General features: G+C 43.4%; 1 protein-coding gene across 3 annotated transcripts in view; it reads right to left on the bottom strand.

Annotated features, from left to right (window-relative positions):
• The window catches only part of APMAP (adipocyte plasma membrane associated protein), a 53,340-nt gene that overhangs the window by 12,449 nt on the left and 14,289 nt on the right, over positions 1-26,602 (bottom strand). For 2 of the 3 annotated variants that reach the window (XM_023731383.1, XM_004376411.3), the window contains 6 exons: positions 22,736-22,851; positions 20,478-20,570; positions 18,482-18,598; positions 14,302-14,476; positions 12,640-12,774; positions 12,059-12,251 (listed from right to left, as the gene is read on the bottom strand). In XM_023731383.1, the coding sequence (XP_023587151.1) occupies positions 12,059-12,251; positions 12,640-12,774; positions 14,302-14,476; positions 18,482-18,598; positions 20,478-20,570; positions 22,736-22,851 (829 nt within the window). The remainder of the gene's footprint in view (positions 1-12,058; positions 12,252-12,639; positions 12,775-14,301; positions 14,477-18,481; positions 18,599-20,477; positions 20,571-22,735; positions 22,852-26,602) is intronic. The other variant, XM_023731384.1, reaches the window with a different exon arrangement.

Here is a 26,602-nt window from a genome sequence, read left to right as displayed (position 1 = left end):
GTCTGGGGTCTTAAAAGCCTGTGAGCAGCCGTCTAAGATACTCCACTGGTCTCACCCCTTCAGGAGCAAGGGAGAATGAAGAGAACAAGATACAAGGAAAAGATTAGTCTGAAGGACTAATGGACGACAGCTACTAAGGCCTCCACCAGACTGAGTCCAGTACAGCTAGATGGTGCCCAGCTACCACTACTGACTGCTCTGACCGGGATCAAAACACATGGTTCTGGACAGAGCTGGAGTAGGATATAGAACAAAATTCTAACAACAAAAAAAAAAAAGACCAGATTTACTGGCCTAAAGGAGACTGGAGAAACCCCGAGAATATGGCCCCCAGACACCCTTTTAGCTCAGTGGTGAAGTCATTTCCGAGGTTCACCGTTTAGGCGGGGAGCAGTAGCCCCATAAAACCAAATGGGACTAATGAGGCACAGCTAGCAGTCCAGCGACAAGGTCCAGAAGGCAGAAGGGGACAAGAAAGCTGGTGACAGGGAACCCAAGGTTGAGTAAGGATAGTGTTGATGTGTTATGAGGTCATTAACCATTGTCATAGGGCAACACATGTACTAACTGTTAAATGAGGAACTATTTTGTTCTGTAAGCCTTCATCTAAAGTGAGAATAGCAGCACAATGGGAAGAGCGTAGTCGATGTCACTGAACTGTGTATGTAGAAATTTTTGAAATGGTGTATCTTTGGCTATGTATATTTTCACCAAAAAAAAAGGTCGAGAAGGGAGAGTTGACATGTTGTGCGGTTGTTAACCAATGTCATAAAACAATATGTGTACTACTGTTTCATGAGAAACTATTTGTTCTGTAAACCTTCACCTGAAGTAGAATTAAAAAAAAAAAATGTGTATCAATTTGGCTGGGCCACAATTCCTAGTGTTGCATGACTGTCCACCATTTTGTCATCAGATGCAATTTTTCTATGTGTTGTAAATTCTCTTACTACGATGTGAACGAGATGGGATTATTATCTGTTACGTTGATGAGATCTACAAGATTAGATTGTGTTTTAAGCCAATCTCTTTTAAGATATAAAAGAGAGAAGTGAGCAGAGAGACATGGGGACCTCATACCACCAAGAAAGCAGTGCCAGGAGCAAAGCACATCCTTTGGACCCGGGGTTCCTGTGCAGAGAAGCTCCTAGTCCAGGGGAAGATTGATAAGAAGGAACTTTTTCCACAGCCAAAAGAGAGAAAGCCTTCCCCTGGAGCTGATACCCTGAATTTGGACTTCTAGCCTTCTAGACTGTGACAGTAAATTTTTCTTTGTTAAAGCCATCCACTTGGGGTATTTGTTATAGCTGCACTAGACCACTAAGACACTGACTCTCCTTCCTCTGTTGCTCCAGGCAAACAGAGACCAATTGTCATGCCTTGAATGGCTGCTTAGAAGCTTTTAAGACCCTAGGTAATATGCAATGAACTAGGAGGTAGAACAGAAGCACTAAACACGTTATTAGGCCAATTACTGGGATGTTCCATGAAATCATGACCCTAACCCTCCAAACCAGGGAACCAAATTCCATGAGGTTTTTGGTTGTACATAAATAGTCTCAGCAGCTTTTCAAATCATTGTTGTAAATCTATCTATTGCCCAATTTTCACCAATTCAACTTTTTAAAGGTGTACAACTTACTGACATCAATTTCTATACTCGGCTATGCAACCCTACCCTTAATCAATGGGATTTTTCCATCACCATTAACCTCCCCTTACTCCCTCCCTCCTGCCCCGGTAACCACTAATAAACTTTGGTCTAGCTATTGAAAGGTTTTAAACAGAGAAACGCGTGGCAAGATGTTTAATTTCTAGCAAAGCGGCAGGACACCGGATAGGAAATATGCCAAAGTGCATGGCTGCGTCAGCACGATGAAGGGAGCTCTCTACCTTCCACAAGAGGGAAAAAATTCACATAGCTGCACATGCCCAGAGCACTGTCTCCCAGTCATGGTAAATGTTCAAGCACACGAGCTGACTGTTTCAGAAGGTTCTACAGAGATGCACTGAAATTTCATTACGGCTTACAGCCTTCCCACAGGGCTTCCAACAACCTGTGAAAAGCCCTCCCTGCTAGTCTATCCCAGGCCTTCTCTCCTCTCCATTGTATCCCTAGGAGAGTGCACCTCTTTATTTCAATTATTCACTGATCCAGGAAGCTCTCAAGTCTCTACCTCTATTTCTAATCTCCAATGCTAAATTCCTCACAGCCTCAGACCCATTTCCACCTGGACTCTGACAGCATTTCAAATCCAACAGACTTCTCCTCTCACTGGACCAGACCCCTTAGACCAGCTGGCTAAGCCAGGAACCTGGGCCTCACCCTTAGGTCCTGCCTTTCCGCACGCCACACACCCAACTCATCACCGAGTCTCGTCCCCCATCTATGTGCATCACACCCACCTCCCCCTCATCTCTCCTCCGCCACTGTTTGACTGCTCCATACCAGGCTTCTACTACAACCTGCTCTCCACACACAGCAGCTGCAACTGTCTTTTTAAAACATCTCTGCACTACATCACTCCCTTTCCAAACAATCCAGTCAAGAAGCCACTAGGTATCTGCGGAGGGTGAGGGGAGCCACAGTGGCCCAGATGCTGTGGTAGGGGAGGGGGGACATGGCATGGGATGTCGGTGTCCAAGTGAGGAGGATGTCCACCTGGGGACAGCTGGTTGAAGGGTATCAGAGCGTCTGAGGGCTAAGAAAGGTTTCGTGCATGGTGGTGGGGGGCAGGGGAGGTAACAGCCCAGCGAGGAGTCCTAGAGCACCAGCAGGGGCCATGTGGGGGGCAGTGGCTAGATAGGTTATATTTGGGAGGTTGAACAAGTAAGTAAATATATGCAGGATAATGACATCCAGGTTTTTTTGCCGTTGGTGAAGGGAGTTACCAATATGGAAGGGGAGAAAACTGGAATAAATCCTGTGGTGTTAGCTGAGAATTAGAGGTATCAGCATGAACTCATGGTTTTCAGTTTAAATAAACAGACGCTAGATAAGTAAATGTTGGTGTAAATGTATACACACACACATACATCTGTGTATATGTATGAATTCACATGCATATAGCCCCTAGGTGGTGTGAGAGCAGTGACACCTCAAAAGCAATGAGTACACTTAGCACCAGATCTCCTCTACAAGGAACAGGGCTCCTTGGAGAAATGGCTGATTCCAGAGCTGGGGCAGGGAAAATCCAAGATGAGCCTGGAACAACTTGTGGTGCTAGACAGTGGAGAACTACTCAAAGAATGACGGGGATGTGTCCAAAGGTCAAGAAGGCACACTGGAGGGGCTCCTACTGGCGAACACTGGAAAACCTGAGTATCAAAAATAAATAATAAAAGTAACGGATTACAACCCATTGAATAAACTAGGAAATCACAGGATTATATTGATATTTACTTAGTTATAAAGTTGTTGTTGTTAGTTGCTATCAAGTCAATTCCGACTCATGGCGACACCATGTGTTACAGAGCAGGACTGCTCCATAGGGTTTTCTTGTAATTTTAAATGAAAGTAGATCGCCAGGCTTTTACTTCTGTTGTACAGCTGGGTGAGTTTGAACCTCCAACCTTCAGGTTAGCAGTCAAACACAAAGCATTTGTATCACCTAGGGGCCTCCCTCCCCACACAATGCTTATCATTTACAAATAGAAAATACTTCACAGTGGAAACCCAGCATTCCTCCCCTTAATCAAATGTTCAAAGCCACCTCCCCCAGGTATGGGACAAAGTGAAATCATGTACCACTGATGGACGCACTGGGGACACAACTTCACTCCTGTGATGTTCCTTCTGAAAACATACAGCCTGAATCTAATCATAAGCAAACATCAGACAAACCTAAATTGAAGGACGTTCTACAACATAACAGACCTGTGATCTCCAAAATTATCAAGGTCAAAAAGATGGAGGAGTTGTTCCAGACTGAAGGAGAATAAATATACGTTAACAACTAAATGCAATGCTTGATCCTGGATTAAATCCTTCCTTAGAAAGGGCATTATTGGACAACTGGTGAAACTGGAATGGGGTCTGTGTACTGGATAGTAAGATATAGTTGAACTGAACAGTACCATCAATCAACTGGACGTCAGTGACATTTATAAAATACTTCATCCAACAACAGAATACATATTTTTCTCAAGTTGACATGGAACATTCGCCAAGACAGACCACATTCTGGGCCATAAAACACATCCTGACAAATTTAAAACAACAGAAGTCATACAAAGTATGCTCTCAGACCACAATGGAATTAAACTAGAAATCAATAACAGGAAGCTATCTGGAAAATCCCAAAATATTTGGAGAATAAATAACACATGGGTTGACGAAGAGGTCTCAAGAGAAATTTTTAAGTATTTTGAACTAAACGAAAATGAAAATACAACCTATCAAAATTTGCAGGATGCGGAGAAAGCAGTGCTTTAGAGGGAAATGCATACCAATGAATGCATATATTAGAAAAGAAAGATCTAAAATTAATAATCTAAGCTTGTACCTTAGGAAACTAGAGAAAGAAGAGCAATATAAACCTAAAGCAAGCAGAAGAAAAGAAATACAGTAAAACCTACAAAAGCCAGAAACTGTGTGTCTTAGTCATCTAGTGCTGCCATAACAGAAATACCACAAGTGGATGGTTTTAACGAAGAGAAATTTATTTCCTCACAATCAAAGTAGGCTAAAAGTCCAAATGCAGGGTGTCAGCTCCAGGCGAAGGCTTTTTCTCTCTGTGGGCCTTCTCATCAGTGTTCCCCCAGACTAGGAGCTTCTCGGCGCAGGGACCCCTGTCCAAAGGACGCGCTCTGCTCCTGGCACTGCTTTCTTGATGATATGAGGTCCCCCTGTCTCACTGTTCACTTCTGTCTTTTATATCTCAAGACATTGCCTCAGGACACAATCCAGTCTTGTAGATCAGGTCCTGCCTTACTAACACAACTGCCACCCATCCTCCCTCATTAACATCATAAAGGCAGGTTTACAACATACAGGAAAATCACACAGTACCAGGAATCAGGGCCCAGCCAAACTGATACACACATTATTTTGGGGGACACAATTCAAACCATGACACTGTGTAAGGCAGAAACCTGTCAGAGAAAAACTCAAATATTTTCCACTAATAGTGAGCAATGGAAAAGTGGTAGAACTGCACCCTGTCTGAGGTGGAAAACTTGTGAGACCTGGAAAAACAAAGCAGTCCTGTTGAGTTCAGCTCTCACAGGTTTCACTGTAATATAAAGAGCAGAAATCAAGGAAACTGAAAACAGAAAAATAATAGAGAAAATCAGCAAAACCAAAAGCTGGTTCTTTGAAAAGATCAATAAAACTGATAAGCCTCTAGGGTTGCTATGAGTAGTAATCGACTCCACAGCGAACAGGTTTTTTGTTTGTTTGTTTTTGGTTTACCCAGGCTAACCAAGAAAAAAAGAGAGAAGATACAAATTACTAATATCAGAAATAAGAGAAGTCCCCTCTACTGATCCCACAGACATTATTAAAAGGATAATAGGGGAATATTATGAACAACCCTATGCCCACAAATGTGATAACTTAGATGAAACAGACCAATTCATTAAAAGACGTAGATTACCAAACTCACACAAGGAGAAACAAATAATCTAAATAGGCCTACATTTATTTTAACAAATTGAATCAATAATTAATCACCTTTGAAAAAAGAAAGCACCAGGTCAAGATGATTTTACATGAATTCTACCAAATATTTAAGAAATGATATCAATTCTTTACAATCTCTTCCAGAAAATAGAAGCAGAAAAAACACTGCCTAACTCATTCTATGAGGCCAGCCTTACCCTAATACCAAAACCAGAAAGACACTGAAAGAAAGGAAAACTACAGATCAAGCTCTCATGAACACAGATGCAAAAATCATCAACAAAATATCAAATCAAATCTAACAAGGTATGAAAATAATTATACCCTACCACTAAGTGGAACTTATTCCAGGTATCGAGGTATTCCGGGTATCCAAAATCAACACCCATGGAAAGCAAAAGTCATATCATAATATGCACTGCATTGGGCAAATCTACTGCAAAAGACCTCTTTAAAGGGTTGAAAAGCAAAGATGTCACCTTGAAGACTAAAGTGCGCCTGACCCAAGCCATGGTATCTTCTATCGCATCATACGCAAGCGAAAGCAGGGCAATGAATAAGGAAGACTAAAGAAGAATCGACACCTTTGAGTTGCAGTGTTGGTGAAGAATATTGAATATACCATGGACTGCCAAAAGAACGAACAAATCTGTCTTGGAAGAAGTACAACCAGAATGCTCCTTAGAGGCAAGGATGTTGAGACTGTCTTACATACTTTAGACATGTTGTCAGGAGGGATCAGTCCCTGAAGAAGGACATCATGCTTGGTGAAGTAGAGGGTCAGAAAAAAAAAGGAAGACCCTCAACGAGATGGACTGACACAGCGGCCGCAACAATGGGCTCAAGTATAACAATGATTGTGAGGATGGCACAGGACCAGGCAGTGTTTCCTTCTGTGGTGCGTAGGGTCGCTATGAGTCAGAACTGACTCAACAGCACCTAACAACAACATGCAAGGCTGGTTCAACATTCGCAAATCAATGAACGCAACCCATCACATCAACAGGCTAAGGTAGAAAAATTATGAGATGCAGAAAAAGCATGTGACAAAGTCAAAGACTCATTCATGATAAAAACTGTCAGCAAACTAGGAAGAGAGGGGCATTTCCTCAACTTGATGAAGAGTATCTACAAAATACCTACAGTTAACATCATACTTAATGAGTATGCTTTCTCCCTAACATCGGGAGCAAGGCAAGGCTCCCTCTTACCATTCCTATTCAATATCATACTAGAAATCCTACCTAACACAGTGAGACAAGAAGAGGAAATTAAAAGGCATACAAATTGGGAAGGAAGAAATAAAACTGTCTTTTTTCACAAATGACAGCATTGTCTATAGAAAATCCCAGAGAACTGACCAAAAACCTCCTGGAAATAATAAGCAATTATAGCAAGGTTGTCAGATACAAGGTTATCAAATAAAAGTAACTGCTTTCCTACCCATCAGCAATGAACAATTGGAATTTGAATTTAAAAACACAATACCTTTCACATTAGCACCAAAAATTTGAATAGGTATAAATCTAACAAAATATATCCAAGATCTACATGAAGAAAAATATAAAACTCTGATGAAAGAAATCAAAGATCTAAATAAATGGGGAGATAGTCCATGTTCATAGACAGAAGGCTCAATATTGTTAAGATGTCATTTCTTCCAAACTTGATCTATAGATTCAACACAATCCCAGTAAAAATCCCAGTAAGTTATTTTATGGATATCAACAAACTGATTGTAAAGTTTATACGGAAAGGCAGATCTACAATAGCCCACACAATACTATCCAATTTCAAGGTTACAATAAAACTATAGTGGATCAAGTCAGTGTGGTATTGGCTAAAGAACAAACAGATCAGTGGGACACAACAGTCTCCAGAAACAGACCCACACAAACAGAGTCAGTTCATCTTTGACAAAGGAAAAAAGGCAATTCAGTGGAGAGAGAACAGTCTTTTCAACAAATGGTGCTGAACAACCAGACATCCACATGCAAAAATAAATGAATCTAGCTACAGGCCTTATGCCTTTCACAAGCACAAGAATTAACCCAAAATGAATCACAGACTTAAATGTAAAACACAAAGTTATACAACTTCTAAAAGATAACTGAGGAAAAAGTCTAGATGACCCGGAGTTTGGCTGTAACTTTTTATATACAACACAAAAACCCTATCCATGAAAGAAAAAAACCTGATATGTTGGATTTCATTAAACCTAGAAAACTTTTACCCTGTAAAAGGTACTTCAGAAAATGAAAAGACAAATAACAGACTGGGAGAAAATATTTGCAAAGCACATCTCTGATAAAGGACTTGTATCCAAACTGTACGAAAAACTCTCAAACTTCAACAATAAGAAGAAAACAACCCAATTACAAAATGAGCAAAAGATCTGAACAAACACCTCACCAAGCAGATATACAGATGAAAAAAAAAAAAACAGAAAAGATGCTCAGTGTTATATGTCATTGTTGTTGTTAGGTGCCATCTATCCGCTTACAACTCACTGCAAACCTATGGACAACAGAACGAAGATACTGCCCAGTCCTGCGCTATCCTCATGATGGTTGTTATGCTTGAGCCCACTGTTGCAGCCACTGTGTCAGTCCATCTCTTGAGGGTCTTCTTCTTTTTCTCTGACCTTCTACTTTACCAAGCATGATGTCCTTCTCCAGGGACTGATCCCTCTTGATAACATGTCCAAAGTACATGAGACAAAGTCTCGCCAACCTCGCTTCTAAGGAGCATTCCAGCTGTACTTCTTCCAAGACAGATTGTTCGTTCTTTTGGCAGTCCATAGTATATTCAGTATTCTTCAGGGAACTATTTTGGTGACACAACAGGGCAGAAGCCATAGCAGGTTGGCTGGGGCATGGGAGGGAAGGGGTCAGCCGGCAAGAGGATGTCTGATGGACGTTTGCCTGTGATCAGGAAGAGAGAAACAGGCTGTGGTGGAGGCGACTATGGATGATCATGGTGGAGATGTTTTTAGTGGAAAAGAGTTTGAAGGGTTAGAGGTCAAAGTGCAGGATCTCATGGAGAGGGATGACTGACAGCGAGGTTCCAAGAAGGCAGGAGGGAGGAGGGTGGAAAGAAGGCCAGGGTAAGTAGGTTTCTCTGTGTGGCCGCAGAAAGAATAGAACGATCCACCTGATGACTCCTTTCTCTATGAAGGAGGAGGCAGCATCCTCCACTGGGTGCGGGGCAGCCAAGGACCTCAAGGAAAGGGGAGTGTTTGAAACAACTACCACAGAGGGGGGAGACTGGCAGGGTGGAGGCACCAAAAGATCAACAATAAGAACATTACTGTCCCAGAAACAGGGAAATTAGAGCTCAAAAGGGTTCACATGTTTTAATCTACATACATGAGATTCCAAATAGTCGAAGCAATTTTGAAGAAGAACAAAGTAGGCAGCCTCACATCTCCTGACTTTAGAACATATTACACAGCTACAGTAATCAAAACAGCCTGGCACTGGTTTAACAACAGACACACAGACCAATGGAATAGAACTGAAAACCCGGAAATAAATCCAAACATTCATGGCCAATTAACTTTCGACAAGGGAGCCGGATCCATCCAATGGGGAAGGGGCAGTCTCTTCAATAAATGGTGCTGGCAAAACTGGATTTCTACATGCAGAAAAATGAAACAAGATCCAAACCTCACACCATACACAAAAACTAATTTAAAATGGATCAAGGACCTAAATGTTAAATCTAAAAGTCTAAAGTTCTTGGAAGAAAATATAGGAGCAAAGTGTTGGGGCTGAACTTATTTCAACAACAAATTATCAAACACAACAATGAATACATGAGCAACAGAAAACAAATCCGATAACTGGGACCTCGTGAAAGTTAAATATTTATGGTCATCAAAAGACTTTATCGAAAGAGTAAAGATACAACCTAGACTGGAAAAAAATCTTTGGGATAACTGACAAGGGACTACTACTTAAAATATATAGGTAGTCCCCGGGTTACAAACATCCAACTCATATACAACTATACAACTCATAGTTATGAACCAATTCTCATAAAACCTACTGTATTAAAAATTCAAAGTACATACAATGGTTTGTAATAACCAATGGGCACTAGGTTGTGATGTGCATAAAAATATTATTATTATTGTATTATTATGTTAAAGATGATTTAGTATATCTGGAAGTGTTTCTTTAATGCTTTTTATGCATACAAAGGTACACTATATACTAAGACAAACATCTGATTAACTGGCATTAGATACGAACTGTACCTAACTGTTTTGACTTACGTACAAACTCAATTTAAAGACAGCCTTAGGAACGGAACTTGTTCGTAATCTGGGCACTGTCTGCATATAAAACTTCTACAACTTAACAACAAAAAGACAAAAACCCAATCAAAAACTGAGCAAAGGACATCAACAGACACTTCACCAAAAGAGGATAATCAAATGGTCAAACAGACACATGAAAACATGTTCAACATCATTACCCATCAGAAAAGTGAAAATCAAAACTCACTCCCACTAAGGTGGATAAGATTAAAAAAAAAAACAGGAAATAACAAGTGTTGGAGGGGATGTGGAGAAATTGGTACCCTCATTCACTGCTGGTGGGAATGCAAAATGATACAGCCATTATGGAAAACAATCTGGTGGTTCCTCAGAAAACTAGAGGTAGAGGCATATGACCCAGCAATTCCACTCCTAGGTATACACCCTAGGGATCTAATATAAGTGACACGAACAGACATATGTACACCTATGTTCATTGCAGCATTATTTACAATAGCAAGAAGATAGAAACAACCTACGTGCCCATCAACAGATGACCGGATAGACAAAATGTGGTACATACATACAATAGAGTACTACTCAGCCAGCAGGAGAAATGAAGTCTTGATACATGCTACAGTCTGGATGCAGCTTGAAGATATTATGCTGAGCAGAATAAGCCAATCACAAAAGGACAAACGTTGCATGACCTCACTTATATAAAAAGACAAGAAAAGGCAAATGTATAGAGAACAAAGTTTATTAATGGTTACCAGGGGTGGGAGGGAGGGGAAAAGGAGGGTCAACTGTGATGAAAAAAATTACACTGATTAAGGTAGGGTTGCATAGCTGATTACTGTAATTGCTGTGAGTTGTACACCTGTAAAAAACTGAATTGGCAAAAGTTGTGTGATAGACATATTTACAACAACCAAAGAAAAGAGTAGGTGCTGAGGCTGCTTATGTACAACCAAACATCTCATGGGATTTGGTTCCTTGGATTGGAGGTTTAGGGTCATGGTTTCATGGGACATCCCAGTTAACCAGCCTAATAGTATGTTTAGTGCTTCTGTTCTACCTAATTTGCTGTGTAGTGCCTGGGGTCTTAAAAGCTTACAAGCAGCCATCCAAGGCACAACAATTGGTCTGTATTCACCTGGAGTAATAGAGGAAGAAGGAGAGTCAGGAATAGGAGGAGGATATGGAATATGTGGAATGTGTGGCTAATTGCTTCCATGAACAACTGCCTCCTTTGCCAGGAGACCAGAAGAACTGGATGGTGCCCAGCTACCATTACTGAACATTTTGATCAAAGATTCATTCCACAGAAGAGTCCAGATTAAAAGGGGGAAAATGCAGAACAGAATTTCAAATTCTCATGGACTCTAGACTTTCTAGAGCCATGGAGGATGGACAAACCCCTGAAACTACTGGTGAGATAATCTTTAAACCTTAAACCAAAAATATATACTGAAGTTATGTGAAAATCAAACAACAGTTTAGCCTAACTAGTAAAATAAAAAGGTCTGCCTCGAGCATTACACTCTTTTAAGAACTTTCCACATAGCATCAAATTAACAACAGCAACCCAAAAGATCAGATAGCAACTTTAGGGGGCAGTGAGTTTATGTTAATGAGGGAGGAATAACAGAGAAAAGGGAGAATAGCTGCACGACTTGAAAGTAATTAGTGTCACTAAATTGTACATGCAGAAACTTGAATTGGTGTTATGTTTTGCTGTGTATATTCTCAACAACAAAACAAATAAAATTTAGGGAAAAAAAAGATTACCACTGTGGATATTGCGTTACCTAAAAAAAAGAAAAAAAATTATCTGTATAAGATCAAAGGATCAATAGCTATTTTAAAACACAGATTTAGAAAATTGAGGGGGCTGGGAGATTAAGTAAATGGAAATAAAACAACTAGAACAAGAAATAACGAGAATGTTGACACAATGTGAAGAATGTAACCAATGTCACTGACCATTATGTCTATAAACTGTGGAATTAGAGTGGGTTTGCTGTGTATATTTTCACCAAAAATAAAATAAAAAAAAAACAAAAGTAATAACATAAGAAGAACTAGAATTTTTTAGGGCTAGAAATGTCAAAAGAGATCATAATTAGATGCATTTTCATTTTGTTTTTGAAATTGTAGTTTTTAGTTACCTTAAAAATTATTTTCTTAATCCAGGGTCTCTCGGATAAGAAATCCAACATGGAACACCCAGGGTTAGAACGGATCGTCGCCATGCCGACCCAGTATCCCCCGGAGCTGCTGGGCCGAATGTTGTCTGGAAATCCAGGCAAGTTCTCCACGAACATATCTGCCCCTCCCTTCATCAGACCAGACACATAGAATCTGAAAAATTCACCCAAGTATGCATTCAGCAGTAGCCCTCAATTTAAGGAAAAAGTTTTAGCCAAGCACGAGGCTGTTATTAGTCCAGATAAAGTTTAGGAAGGCACAGCTTACAAAAGGAGGCCCTCGCAAGGAGGGCCAACTGGAGCAGAGAAGGGCCCTGGGAGCACTTGGGGTGGGATGCCACCTCCAGCATTAGGCCAAGCAGCACTCACAGACCACCAAGCTCAGAGACGCTCAGAGGTGGGAGAGAGAACACACATCCCTGACTGCATGAGCAGGAGGGGCCTGCTGCATCCCAGGCTCTGTCAGCCAGCATTCATTCCCACCCACCTGGGGCAGACCCAGCTCTGCAAGCAGCCAGCAGCTCTGCTAACACCGCATGTACCTTCTGATCCTTGCCATGGTCGTTTCTGCCACCAGAACGAAGTCCTCTGCCGGAGAAAGCTGGACTCCATTAGGAAACCGCAACTGGTCCATTAAGACTTTCACTTCCTTGGTCACAGTGTCATACTCCAGCAGGCTGGGGAACAACAAAAGTGGAGGGTCAGCAACGTGGAGACCCCATGGCCTCCCACTAGTCTGGGGCTTTGCTCCCCTTCTGGGCCTTCAGGTGATTCAGCCTCATACTCGGGTAATGGATGACCCCTGGAGTGCCCTCCCCATCCAGGGCAGACCTCAGCACCCTACACAGTCAGCTGTCTTGCTCATCTGAGGGGTTGGCTGTGCACCAGGGAGGGCGTCCATGGCTCCAGCCTCACAGGAGCCCCCAAGAGGATCCTCCTGAAGCCAGCCTGTTGCAAGGTCTCTCACAGACTGCCAAGAACCACAGCTGCATTGGGCCGCTAGTAGCCAGGCTGCCTCGGAAACACCAGGAAAGGGTTACACGCCCCCGGCCCCGTCAGCACGCACCTCCTGTGGGGCTGGCATACCACCTCCTGGCAGTAGTTTTATTGAATGGGCTCATCTCTCCACTCTTCCCCCTTTGGACCATGTGAGCCCTCCCTTGAGCTCCCCATGACTAGGGGTAGTGGGCCTCTCTGCTTGTGGTGAGCCTGACAGTCCTGCCTGCAGCAGCTGGAGTCAATGTGGCTCAAGCACAGTGAGCTTCAGAGGTGGCAGGAACGACGACAAGTCTGTCCCAAAGTGGATACTAGCGTCTCTCAGCAGGCGAGGCTGTTTAAACAGTCGCAAACAAGGACAACTGGCTCCAGGCACCTGCCACTGTGCACCTCTTTGAACAGTTTCAAACCTGGTCTCTCAGAGGAGACGTCTTTCCACACAAGGACTGTCGGCTGTGAAGAAGGAAGCTAGCCTGGCACACCTGGCCAGCCACATCCTGCATGGCCAGCCACATCTGTCATAGACATGGTTCCTGGGAGAAAAGCCAATGTTTCATCAAATCCACAGGCACACCGTGCTCTGACCACCCAACTTCTTCAGTTCAGACTTCCATACCCTCTCTGTGCCCAGCCTCACAGGTCCACCTCAAGCAGAGCAGACTGGAGCAGAGAGAGATGGAAGGCAGTCAGGATCCTGGGGATTCTGGCATACTCTAGTCTAGAGCACCAAGAATCTGCTGTATCCCTCCTTCCTGCACATCCCGACACTAAATTCCCATCCAGCCTCCTGTGAGGCTGCCCCAAGGCTACAAGGCTTCATTAGCAGGCCCCTCTTCCCCAGGCAAACCAAACCAGTCTGAATGAAGCAGCAAACACCACACATACAGAAGTTTAACCTCCTAGAACGGGGGCAACTACAGTGTTGGTTTACTCACTAGATAAGCCATTAATATGAAAACCTTAAAGGAGATAACCATCACATGGGGGAAAATATTTACCACGAATCCTATTTTAATTTTAGACGTCTTCAAAAGAGAAAGCAAGCAGAATATCTCGCTCTGTTTGTTTCCTGTCGCCTGTTCCCAGAAGTCTTTAAGGTCCTATCTGAAGAAACACTCCAAGGATCTCCGGAAAGTAACAAATTCTGCTGAAGTTAGCCTGCCGGGCTGATTATTTAACTGAGTAAAACACCTGAAATATATACTTACCGTCCATCATCCGTTCCCTCCATAATCAAAAGCAGATAATCTCGTCTTTGCCATTTGCTGCTAGAATCCGTAAAATAAATTTTCCTCCCATCTCGAGTTATTGTAAGATCATTTACAAAGGAAATTTTCTTTCCCTCAATTGGTGTCTCGGAAGACAACAGCATTTTCACTTCACCTGAGTTTTAAAAAAGAAATAAAAAAGTCTTGCTTTCATTTTAAGAACTTGTTTTTCAATAATTTCAAAATATTAATAAGCATAATTGGCTTAAAAAGAAAAGCCATGAACAGCTTCTCCATGTCATTTGTCATTCCTCCTTACAGTAAAAAATAGTGTATTATCTGTTAAGTGACAAATTTGTTTAGACTAACTTCATTAAAGGCAGAATGTTTCTTCTAAGGATGCGGAACTTTTCTTCTACTGAGGCCAGCTGACTTAAAAAACTATTAGAGTGACTCGGTAAAAGGCAATTTAGTTCTATTTGTTTGCTTGAGAGAAACATAAAATGTCCCACTTATCTACTTTTTAAATAAAGTAGTAGTAGTAATTGTTGTTAGCCATGAAGTTTTCATTGGTTAATTTTCAGAAGTAGATTGCCAGGCCTTTTTCCTGGTTTTAGTCTGGAAGCTCCACTGAAACCTGTCCACCACGGGTGACCCTACTGGTATTTGAAATACCGGCAGCATAGCTTCCAGCATCATAGTAACACACAAGCCACTACAGAACAACACACTAACGGACGGGTGGTGGAAATTAGCCAATGAAACCTTATAGGTAACAACAGAACACTGTCCAATATAGTGCTGGAAGATGAGCCCCTCAGCTTGGAAAGCGCTCAAATTGTGACTGGGAAAGAGCTACCTCCTCAGAGTAGAGTTGGCCTTAATGACATGGATGGAATAAAACCTTGTGGATCTTCATTTGCTGATGTGGAATGACTCAAAATGAAAGGGAACAGCTGTAAACATCCACTGATAATCAGAACATGGAAGGTACGAAGTATGAATCAACAAAAATTGGAAGTTGTCAAAAATGAAATGGAATGCTTGAAGATCAATATCCCAGGCATTAGTGAGTTGAAATGGACTGGTACTGGCCATTCTGAATCCAACAAGCATACCGTCTACTACCGCGGGAACAACAAATTGAGGAGGAATGGCACTGGCACTCGTTGTCAAAAAGAATATTTCAAGATCTATCCTGAAGTACAATGCTGTCAACTAGTTAATATAATTATTATTCAAATTTACATATTAACCACAAATGTGGAAGATAAAGAAATTGAAGACTTTTACAATCTGCTGTAGTCTGAAATTGATCAAACATGCAATCAAGGTGCACTGATAACTACAGAATGTGATAATAATTGGAACGTGAAAGGTGGGAACCAAGAAGAAGCATCAGTAGCTGCAAAATAGAGCCTTGGTGATAGGAATGATGTTGAAGATCGCATGGCAGAATTCTGCAAGACCAATGAATTATTGATCGGAAATAGTTTTCTTCAACAACACAAATGATGACTATACACATGGACCTCACCGGATGGCTTACACAGGAATCAAATCGACTATATCTGTGGAAAGAAGATGGAGAACCTCAATATTATCAGTCAAGACAAAGCCAGGGGCCGACTGCAGATCATCAAGCGCTCACATGCAAGTTCAAACTGAAGCAAAAGAAAATCAAAGCAAGTCTACAAGAGCCAAAGTATGACCCTGAGTATATCCCACATGAATTTAAAGACCATCTCAAGAATAGATCTGACACACTGAACAATAATGACCAAAGACCGAAGAGTTGAAGGATGACATCAAGGACATTATACAAGAAGAAAATGAAAGGTCATTAAAAAGATAGGGGAGAAAGACCAAAATGTATGCCAGAAGAGACTCTGAAACTTGCTCTTAAGCACAGAGTAGCTACAGCAAACAGAAGAAATGATGGAGTAAAAGCTGAACAGATTTCAAAGGGCAGCTCGAGAAGACAAGATGAAGTATTATAATGAAATGTGCAAAGACCTGGAGTTAGAAAACCAAAAGGGAAAAGAATACAATTGGCATTTCTTAAGCTGAAAGAACTGAAGAGAAAATCCAAGCCTCGAGTTGCAATACTGAAGGATTTTTTTGGGTAAAAAACTGAATGACGTCAGCTCTAGGGGAAGGCTTTTTCTGTCAGCCTTCTCCTCTTCGCTGTTCCCCAAGACTAGGAGCTTCTCTGTGCAGGGACCCCGGTCCAAAGGATGTGCTCTGCTCCCGGCACTGCTTTCTTGATTGTGTGAGGTCCCCCTGTCTCTGCTTACTTCTTTTATATCTCAAGACATTGCCTCAGGACACAATCCAGTCTTGTAGATCAGGTCCTGCCTTACTAACACAACTGCCACCCATCCTCCCTCATTAACATCATAGAGGCAGGTTTACAACATACCGGAAAATCACACAGTACCAGGAATCATGGCCCAGCCAAACTGGTACACACATTTTTGGGGGGGACATAATTCAAACCATGACACTTGCCAAAAGGGAAGACGACTTGAAGCACTTACTGATGAAGGTAAAAGAGAACAGTCTTCAGTATGGATTACTTCTGAACATAAAGAAAACAAAAATCCTTACAACTGGACCAATAAATAACACCATGATAAATGAGAAAGAAACTAAATTTGTCAAGAAATTCTTTCTTCCTGGATCAACAATCAATGTCCTTAGAAGCAGCAGTCAAGAAATCAAATGACATATTGCATTGGGCAAATGTGCTGCAAAAGACCTCTTGGAAGTGTTAAAAAGCAAAGGCATCACTTGGATGACTAAGGTGTGTCTGACCCAAGCCATGGTATTTTCAATCGCCTCAGATGCATGTGAAAGCTGGACAACAAAAAAGGAACACTGAAGAACTGACACCTTCGGACTGTGGCACTGGTGACAAACACTGAATATGCCATGGATTGTAAGAAGAACTAACATATCTGTCTTGGAGGAAGTACAGCCAGAATGCTCCTTAGATGTGAGGATGGTATGACTTCATCTCGCTTACTCTGGATATGTCATCAGGAGGGATCAATCACTGGAGAAAAGACAGCAAAGTAGAGGGTCAGCAAGAAAGAGGCAGACCTTCAATGACAGGGACTGACACAGTGGCTGCAACACCAGGCTCAAACACACAAATGACTGTGAGGATTTCCTAGGTCCAGGCAACATTTCCTTCTGTTATACACAAGGTCGCTATGAGTCCGAGCCAACCTGATGGCACCTAACAACAATAACAAGTACTACTACTAGTAGTAGTAGCAAGTTTTTAAAACTAATACAACCAAATATTTATTGAGTGCTAAACTGTCTCCAGAAGCCATGGCTGCACAGTGGTTAAGCATCCAGCTGCTAACCAAAAGGTCAGTGATTTGAAGCCACCAGCAGCTCCTTGAGAGAAAGATGTTGCAGCCTGCTTCCGTAAAGATTAGAACCTTGGAAACCCCATGGGGCACTTCTAGTACTCTGTTGTATACGGTCACTATGAGTTGGAATTTACCCGATGGCAATGGGTTTAATGGGTTAAGCTCTGACCTCGAAATCTTTAAACCTTCCTATGAGGTAAGCACTATTATTCTGCCTATGTGATGAGCGGAGGCTGCGTAATGGGCATCGTCACAGAACCAGCAGACAGCAGAGCTGAGGCCTACCTGAGGTGGGCGGTCTGCAGAGCCTGAGCTCAGGCCCCTGTGCTACCACTCACGACACTGGACTCTCTTGTAGCATGAGCCTCCATCCGATAAAGCACCTAAAGCACATATAACACTGGCTCAAGATGACACGGCCAGCTAGGGGACAGAAATGGCAGGAGGAACTAGAGAAAAGGAAAAATGCAGAAAGACAGAGACAAAGGGGAAGGAAACAGGAAAAGACAAACAAAAAAGTAAAGATAGAAGGACAAATCTTCACGGCTGAACATCCCAAAGTGAGACTATCTGAGCCCCTGTGGCTAAAACACAAATGCCAGAGGAAAACAGGGCAATAGCACATGCTGTTATGGCCAGGAGTTACAGGGTGCTTACTACCAGCTAGTACTTGTAGGGAATACTCTCATTGCTATTCAGACTGCATTTTTAACAAATTCTATTAAATCTGTGTATATGCATTTTGTTTAAAAGATCTGAAATCATCACAGAAGAAAACAGATGTTGTCACATACGTTTCCACGGATTTACTTCAAACAGTCCCTTGTAGGCATCAGCCACAAAAAGGGTCCCGTTGGGCCCTGCCCGGACGCCCAGAGGTCTCCCACAGGCAGGCTCGTCATCCCGGGTTTCTACGAAAACAAAGAGACGGGAATCGACTGCTGGTCCAAGACTCTACCTATGCTCTCCTCAGTGTCCAAATACCTCACCTGTCCCTTTGTAAGTACACATCACACATGCTCTTATAGAACTAAAAAGACTGTGGCATTAGCACTAGCACTGCCCCCATCTAGTACTCCAGCCTCCGCAGAACCTCTGAGGACGACTCACTGTCAGAGGGAACTCCCAAAACTCTAGGCATAGGGCATAGCACTGCTGCCCGAGAGCCTGCTCACATCAGCATCTGAGAATCAAACAGCTACCTCAAAGGATAAAATCAGGACCCTGAAGCGACCCCAGAATCCTCCCAGAACCTCCACTGGGAGTTTACGCCCAACAGCCTGACCTGAATGCCCACGCGGGCTGAGAGAGGGACACTGCTTTTTTCCACCAGACATCAAGAACAGCTGTTCTTACCCCTTAGCTTCATCTACTGCTCGGTTACTAAGCTCTTTTAACCCTGTGGCAATGCATGTTTACTGCCAAGAGCTTAGTGAGTACTGCCAGGTGCTTACTGGAAGGTGTTCACTGCCAAACTACAGTGTGGACAAAAGAAACATATACATATCTCTCTCCATTATATATAACTGTGGGTACGTGTGAGTGTCCATTAACAGAAAGGGGTCTGAGAAGTTACTCACTAAAATATTAACAGCAGTTATACCTGAGAGGACTCTGAGGTGACTTTTGCTTTGTTCTTTGTACCTTTCTGTTTGCTGCATTTTTACAAAAACATTCCCGCTATTAACAAATGATAGCTGATAAGAAGTCTGTGGTCATCACCAGAGGAATGGATAAACAAAACGTGGTACATACATACCAAAAACCAAACCAAACCCACTGCCGTCGAGTCAATTCTGACTCACAGCAACCCGACAGGACAGGGTAGGACTGCCCCCACAGGGTTTCCAAGGTTGTAAATCCAAGACTGTTACTTCTTTCTGGAGCAGCTGATGGGTTTGAACTACCAACCTTTTGCTTAGCAGCCAAGCACTTAACTACTGCACCACGAGGCTCCTCATACATACGTACGATGGAGTATTATTCAGTCATAAAGAAAAATGAAGTTCTGATACATGCTACAACACGGATGAACCCTGAAAACACTATGCTGAGTGAAGAAAGTCAGACACAAAAGGACAAATATTGTAGGAGTACACTTATATGAAATAACTAGAATAGGCAAGGCATAGAGATGGAGGTTTATTAGTGGTTACCAGGTGCTGGGGGGAAGGAGGAAAAGAAAGTTATTGCTTAAGGGTTACTGCTGAGTTTCTGTTTGGGGTGATGAAAACTTTCTGCAAACAGTGGGGATGGTTGCACAACATAACGAATGTAATTAATGTCACTGAACTAGACACTTAAAAATGTTAAAACAGCAAACTTTTTGTTGTATACGCTTTGTCACAATAAAATAAAATAAAAAAGAACTCTGTGGGCTACCAGTTTTTAAGAAGTAAGATTCATCTACTCTAGTTTTTAAATACCTGAGTGACTGAAGGAGTGTCCACTTGAATGACACTGTGAAATTCCTCAGAAGCTAATGCAGGAATCACATTTAAGCATTCAACTAAGGGCAGAGCCAACTGCTTTTCTACAGCAGCACTCTGATGTCAACACCCAGTAACCTTCTCCAAGTCACCACAGGGGTGAACATGGACCTGCACTAATGGCCAGGTACCAACACCCTGACCGGTGGAAAGCTGCAACCACAGGGTGAGGAGCAGGCACCTGTGTGGCCCGGACCCTGGGTCATGCCCTATCTGTCCAAAAGTCAGGGGTCCTGTCTGTCCCAGGGGGCTATCCGCATGACGGAAGGAGATGTAAGTCCTGGGTGTGTCACTGACTTACTGCATGGGCCAGCGCCGAATCGGGCAATCGTCTCTACCTCACCATTTTCAAGCTTCACAACCCGGCCATCTGCTGTACCAGTAAACATGGCATCTGTTTAAAAAATCAAAAGGATAAGAGCATTACAGCAATAGCTGACAGAACCGTGACCACATCACTCTTCTACAACAGAGGCGGCTAGCTCATGCTTTTGTGTCCAGAGAGGAAACAGCAGTCTTGAGGATGAAGGAGAAGCGTGCTGGAAATAAAACTCTAATGCCTTGCGGCGACATGCCTGTGAGGCCAAAGGATTGGTGTGTGGGCTGGAGCCTCACTGCAGAACAAGGGTGCAGTAGCCTCAGCCTGTATCAGGAAACTAGGGGGATGGCCCACTCTCCAGAGAGAGCACGGCTCCCACCCTGCCACTCAGAGGCCAGGGCATGCGTTCATGTCGGCTGCACGTCAGTGTCTGCTGCTAATGTTAGTTATACCCAATTAGGAAGTCCTTCAGGATAAAATTAAAGCACAATTATTCTCCCCACGCGCTTTCCTTTGAGGCTAGTACCTCCCTCCACTGGCAGCATCACACCAGCCACCCACCATGACAATGTCCAAACAACTCTGCCAGCAGCAGGCCTTGGAAAACCCTGCGGGTCACACTCACAGAAGAGTAACCCAAGAAACCCCATGATGCCTAATCAGAAATGCCATCGAGAGGACAACCAGCTCCTTCAGTGTGGGGAAAGAGAAAAAGGCGAGAGCTGGTGAAGAAGTACAATGAGAGGTCAGGCCAAGTGGGAAGGGACAAGTGCTCTCTTTGAGAGGCAAAGAACGGAACACTGAGTGCACTTGACTCCTATATGTTCCACTGTTAAAATGTCAATATTTGATTTCTCACCAAGAAAACAAAATTTATATAGTTTACTAATATAATGTCCTTTTTTTTTTTTAAGTAAAATTGAAAGTTCTGTCAATAAACACCCTACATCATGAAGTACTATCTCTCTTGAAACATAACAGCAACAAAAAATCTACAGAGATGTGCTGGCCTTTGGGTCCCGTGTCAAACAGCAGGGGCTGGGAACAGAAGGTAGTCAAATACAAGTAGAGGGACGGCTATTGACCTGCCTTTAAAAAGCAATACAGGTAGACCCCGACTTATGACAGTGCTCCTTTTCAACAGCTTCGCCCTGAATCGGTTCTTATGTAAGTCAAACACCTTTTTTCTAGTTTTCATTATTATTGCTTTTTATTATTGGTATCTTTATAAATCCAACCTTTATTTATAGTCTTTGGGGGTTGGAAACATCACATATAAACTTACAGGTGAATTTTAACATTGTATGTAGTATATATTACTAAGGATAAGATCTGTGGTTTGTCATAATGCAAATTCATCATCGGGGACCACTTGTATATGAAAACTGAATACTTAGATCCACAGCCATATCGCTGATAATGGTATTTCAGAATGAGGGACATGCCAAAGTTAAGTTGCTCATAAATCCTCACACCATTTTAAGTCTGAAAACATTTTCATTAACTTTATTTTTTTAATTTCTAAGCTTAATTCCTATTTTAACAGGTAGAAAATGCTCTGCTTATTAGAACCAGACCCAATTCTAGCTCTCGGTGTGAAGTGTGAAAAAGAGTTACCCTGAACATACCCTTACATGCAGCGACCAAAGTGAGCTTTACAACCAACCAACAGTGGGAAGCTTGTGAACCACTTATCTTATGAAGATGAATGAAATCTACACAAAGACAAACAGCTGAGCAATAACATTTGCCGAGTAACACCTACTGACAAACTTTGATAAATGAATCAATCACCAGTGTCTGCATTCTGCCTTTTTCCTTTCATTTTAATGAGTCCAACACTTCCAACAGAAGGAAGTGTGCCATAGAGATGAACTCAAAATCACCTGGTGCTAGAGTGGCACAGCAACTCTGAGAGGCAAGCGCCCAGAGAGCCAGTGAGTACACTCCTGTGGGGCGGCCTGCTTGACAAGCACCACGCCTGGAGCCAAGAAGGATGTCCAGGTCCCGCCCACCCACTGTAGAGTGAAAAATACTATCCAGGCCTCCCCTCCATCCCTGGAGGAGCTAAGAAGGATGTCTAGGTTCCCCCTCAGTGGAGCTAAGGAGGATGTCCAGAGCCCCCCACCCCGGGCAGCAGCTGCCATTATGGGCTATTCCCATAGAATCCACCCCTTACAGCAGCAGACAGCCTCAAGGGCCCCACAACATCAGACTCTGCAGGCCCAGGGTATACTTACCTCCAATATGTGCTATCGACTCTGGCCCAATAAGTTGATTTTCATACAGCCTTTTGGCTTGTTGCAACTTTGTATTTGGATTCAAAACACCAAGCAAGAAAGGAGGTTCTTTAAAACTGTAAAATAATGCAATTATAGTAATTTGTCTATAAAAAATACTCTATTAACATCCTTAGTTGCCAGAAACACAAAGGTTAAGAAAAAAAATCCTCTAGGACATCAGAAAAGGTCATACACCAAATAAATATGAAAATACCACTCTGGCGAGTGCCAGGCCTTGGGCCTGATTCAGTGATCAGCTCAACAGGCACTGGTCACCTGGAGCACCCAGACTCCTGCAGTCCTCCAGGGTACCTGCACTCCTCTGTCACCCATCCAGCATCTCACAACGCCTCACAGCAGGCCAAACCTCCTGGCACCTTCCAACTTACACAACCCTGTATCACAGATTGAACCGTATTCCCCAAAAAGACATGTGAAAGTCCTAACCCCTGGTACCTGCGAATGTGACCTTGATCCAGGGTCTCTGAAGACGTTATCAGTTAACAAGAGGTCATACGGGAGCAGGTGGGCCCTACCCCATCTGAGTGGTCTTATAAACAAGAACAGACATGGGGACAGAAACAGACAGAGGAAGGACACCCACATGACTACAGAGGTACATGCCAGCCAAGGAACACCAAAGATTGGGAGAAGCCACAAGAAGCTACAACAGTTTCTCTCTGAGCTGTCAGAAGGAATTTACACAGCCAATGCCCTGATCTGGCCTTGCACACAACACATTTCTGTTCTTTAAAGCCTCCTACTCCGTGCTACTTTGTTACAGCAGCCCTACGCGACCAAGACACACGGCATTTATTTGTCCAGAGGCTGCACAGCCATCAACGTCCAACTGAGAGGGAGGCAGCAGTGTGGACACTTCGTACCTTGCTCACCTCCGACTACCAGCCTTCTCACCCAGACAACGGACTTGCTTCCTGCTTCAGGGACCAGAGACCACAGCCACCAGCAGCAGCTCCCCGTGGACCGGCCCCACAGCCCAACATCCCCACGGCCCCACATCCGGCACGGCAAGGTAAGCTCTGCCTCCACCTCTCTAGTGGCACGGGCCACCGAGGCTTCTCTCTAAAGACAGCCCTCCACCAGGCACAGGGCCCCATCCCCCCAGCACAAAGATACACTCCAGAATTCTTCCCTCCCTGCTGAGTCAACCCCATCCACATATGAATGTGTTCCTTCTCCAGATCCAACAGCCAATCCTGCTGATGCCACCTTTAAATCATGCACATCACTGAATACTGCTCCAGTGTCCTCTGCTACCACCCTGGTTCAAGCCCCCATCTTCTCCCCTGGATTGCCATAAGGGCCTCCTGCTCCTCCCTGGTACCCGACAGTCTAGTCTCAACACAGCAGCCAGCGTGAGCCTTCTGAAATAGTCAGGTCATGTCACTTGTCTGCTCAAACCCTGCAATGGTCTAAAGTCCTTTCGGGGCCTCTCGGGCCCTACACAATCCGGCACTTCACCCTCCTCTCCCCCTGGCTTGCTCCACTCCAGCTGCTCTGGCCTCTATTGCTGTTGCTTAAATGCACCAAACATCTCCCACCTTAAGTCCTTTGTGCTGGCTGTGCCCTCCACCTGGCACATAACCCCCTCACCAGCCGCCCTTGGTTCAACTCCCACCTCAGTAAGGCTCACTCTAACTACCTACTGTAATAGTCACCCCCCAGCCTGGTCCCCTTGCCCTGCTCTATTCTTCACTGCATGGATCACCTATTCACATACTATATACTTCTCGTTATGTTTCTTGTCTGTCTGTCCCCACTAGGACATATGCTCCATGAGATCAGGGACTGATGTCCGTGTTTTTCTCTGTTGTATTCCAAGCATCTGGAAGCTACCTGGCACACAGGAGGCACCCAGTGAATACTGTGGATGGAAGGAAGGAGGGAGTGAGGAAACACAGGGTTTACTGCTTCAATTCATCTTTTAGGGTACACAATGCAATCCATAACAAAGCATTTTCCAATTCCCTCCCTGCCTTGCCCTCAGTTTCCCAGCCAACCCATGGGGTGAGAGAAGCAAGCGGCAGGGGTGGTTGAGGGTACACCAAGAGGGAAAGCTCTCTGCCCTGCCTACTCCCTCCCTTCCCAGCAAAGCGCTTCAGTCCCTGCCACCCCATCTGAGCAGGCACCTGCTCAGGAGACAGCACAGAACCCCCAAATGAAGTTCCCTCCTCCACTCTCTGCCCTGCCTCCCAATGGTGGCTTTCTACCTGCTTTCCTCCTTTTTTTAATTGTGGTAAACATACAGGTAACAAAATGTGCCATTTCAATAATCTTGACACGTACAGTTCTGTAACATTAATTATGTTCATCATGTTGTTCAACTATCACCCTTATCTGTTCTACCTGATTTAAAAAAGCATTCCTAGTTTAACTAAAGAGTTTTATTTCCAAAGGAGAACAGAGCGGCACTTGTGGAAGTGGCCTCCATGCTTTGGTGAAAAGAGGCTGGGTTATGGAGTCAGACACACGAAGGTTCAAATTCTGACCTTGGGAAGGTCATACCTCCCAGCTGCACCTCCCTCCTCACCACGTCAGAGGTTCCCATGAGGATTAAACAACAGAACGGGCACACAGCCAAAGGACAGAGGGGCCCAGAGTGGACACTCAGCCACTCCCTGCCTCGGAGTCCTTGGACTTTTTGCCCAGTTCCCTACACAAAGTAAGTATTCAATAAATGTTTGCTGAATTAAACTGACCAGTCTATAGTACACTGTCCCCGCTCACAAGGAGCTCTAGGTATAACTGCAGCAGGGAGAGAAGGAAAAACCCTCTCTGCCCCCTTGCAGCAGGACAGCCAAGCACCAGTGAAGGGCCCCACAGGTGTAAACTGGGTGGTGCAGGCAGAACACAGAGGCTTCTCTGGACGGTCAGGCCACACGGAGCTCTTGTTAGGTCTTTGGTTATGCCACTGACATTTTTTATCATAACTATGAGACTTTATATATTAAATTTTATCCTGTTTCTCCCCATGGTTCTAACTGATCAGGATTACACTTTAATTCTCCTTCTACGAACAAGCTTACTAAATACCCCTGCCAACTTCGTCACGTTGTAAATGTGCTACGTCTCATACGAATCCACATGGCCAGGACAGAGTCCTGTGGTGGCAGTCCAAGCACCATCAACTTGTGAATTGCCGTTTCAGTCCCACACCCCACAACCAGTCTGGGTTTCCATCCAGAAGAAACAAGATTATTTTTCAAAGAATATGAATGTTTCTAATCATTGTTTAATGCATTTATTAGTTAAAATAAACTCTAAATCAAAAACATACAGTAGTGTTTTGGGGAGTAGATTGTTGCTTCAGTTGTAAAGACTAACAGGAATGATAATTCTACTAGCGGCTGAAAGGTGTAACAGTGCTGTCAAAGGTACACGTTACTACCAAGGTCAAACCATAACACTTAAATGTTGTCAATAAAAAACACCAACAGTCTTTATGGGTTGTCAGGGGCACTAAGAGAAAACAGAAGACTTGAGAGCAGGGGCACAAACAGAAACCTGTACACCATTGTTCACTGCAGCACTATTCACAATAGCCAAGGAATGGAAACAACCCAAGTCTACATCAACAGACGGGTGGATAAACAAAATGTGGTATATCCATACAATGGCATATTGCTGTTGTTAGGTGCCATCGAGTTGCTTCCAACTCATAGCAACCCTATGTACAACAGAATGAAACACTGCCCAGTCCTGTGCCATCCTCACGAATGTTGTTACGCTTGAGCCCACTGCTGTACCCACTGTGTCCAAAGCAGGGTCTTCCTCCTTTTCTCTGACCCTCTACCAAGCACGACG

Source organism: Trichechus manatus, unplaced genomic scaffold (genome assembly GCF_000243295.1).
Source record: "Trichechus manatus latirostris isolate Lorelei unplaced genomic scaffold, TriManLat1.0 scaffold00042, whole genome shotgun sequence".
Taxonomy (NCBI): Eukaryota; Metazoa; Chordata; class Mammalia; order Sirenia; family Trichechidae; genus Trichechus; species Trichechus manatus.
Note: the sequence above shows the minus strand (reverse complement) of the source record. Positions and strands in the feature narration are given on the sequence as shown.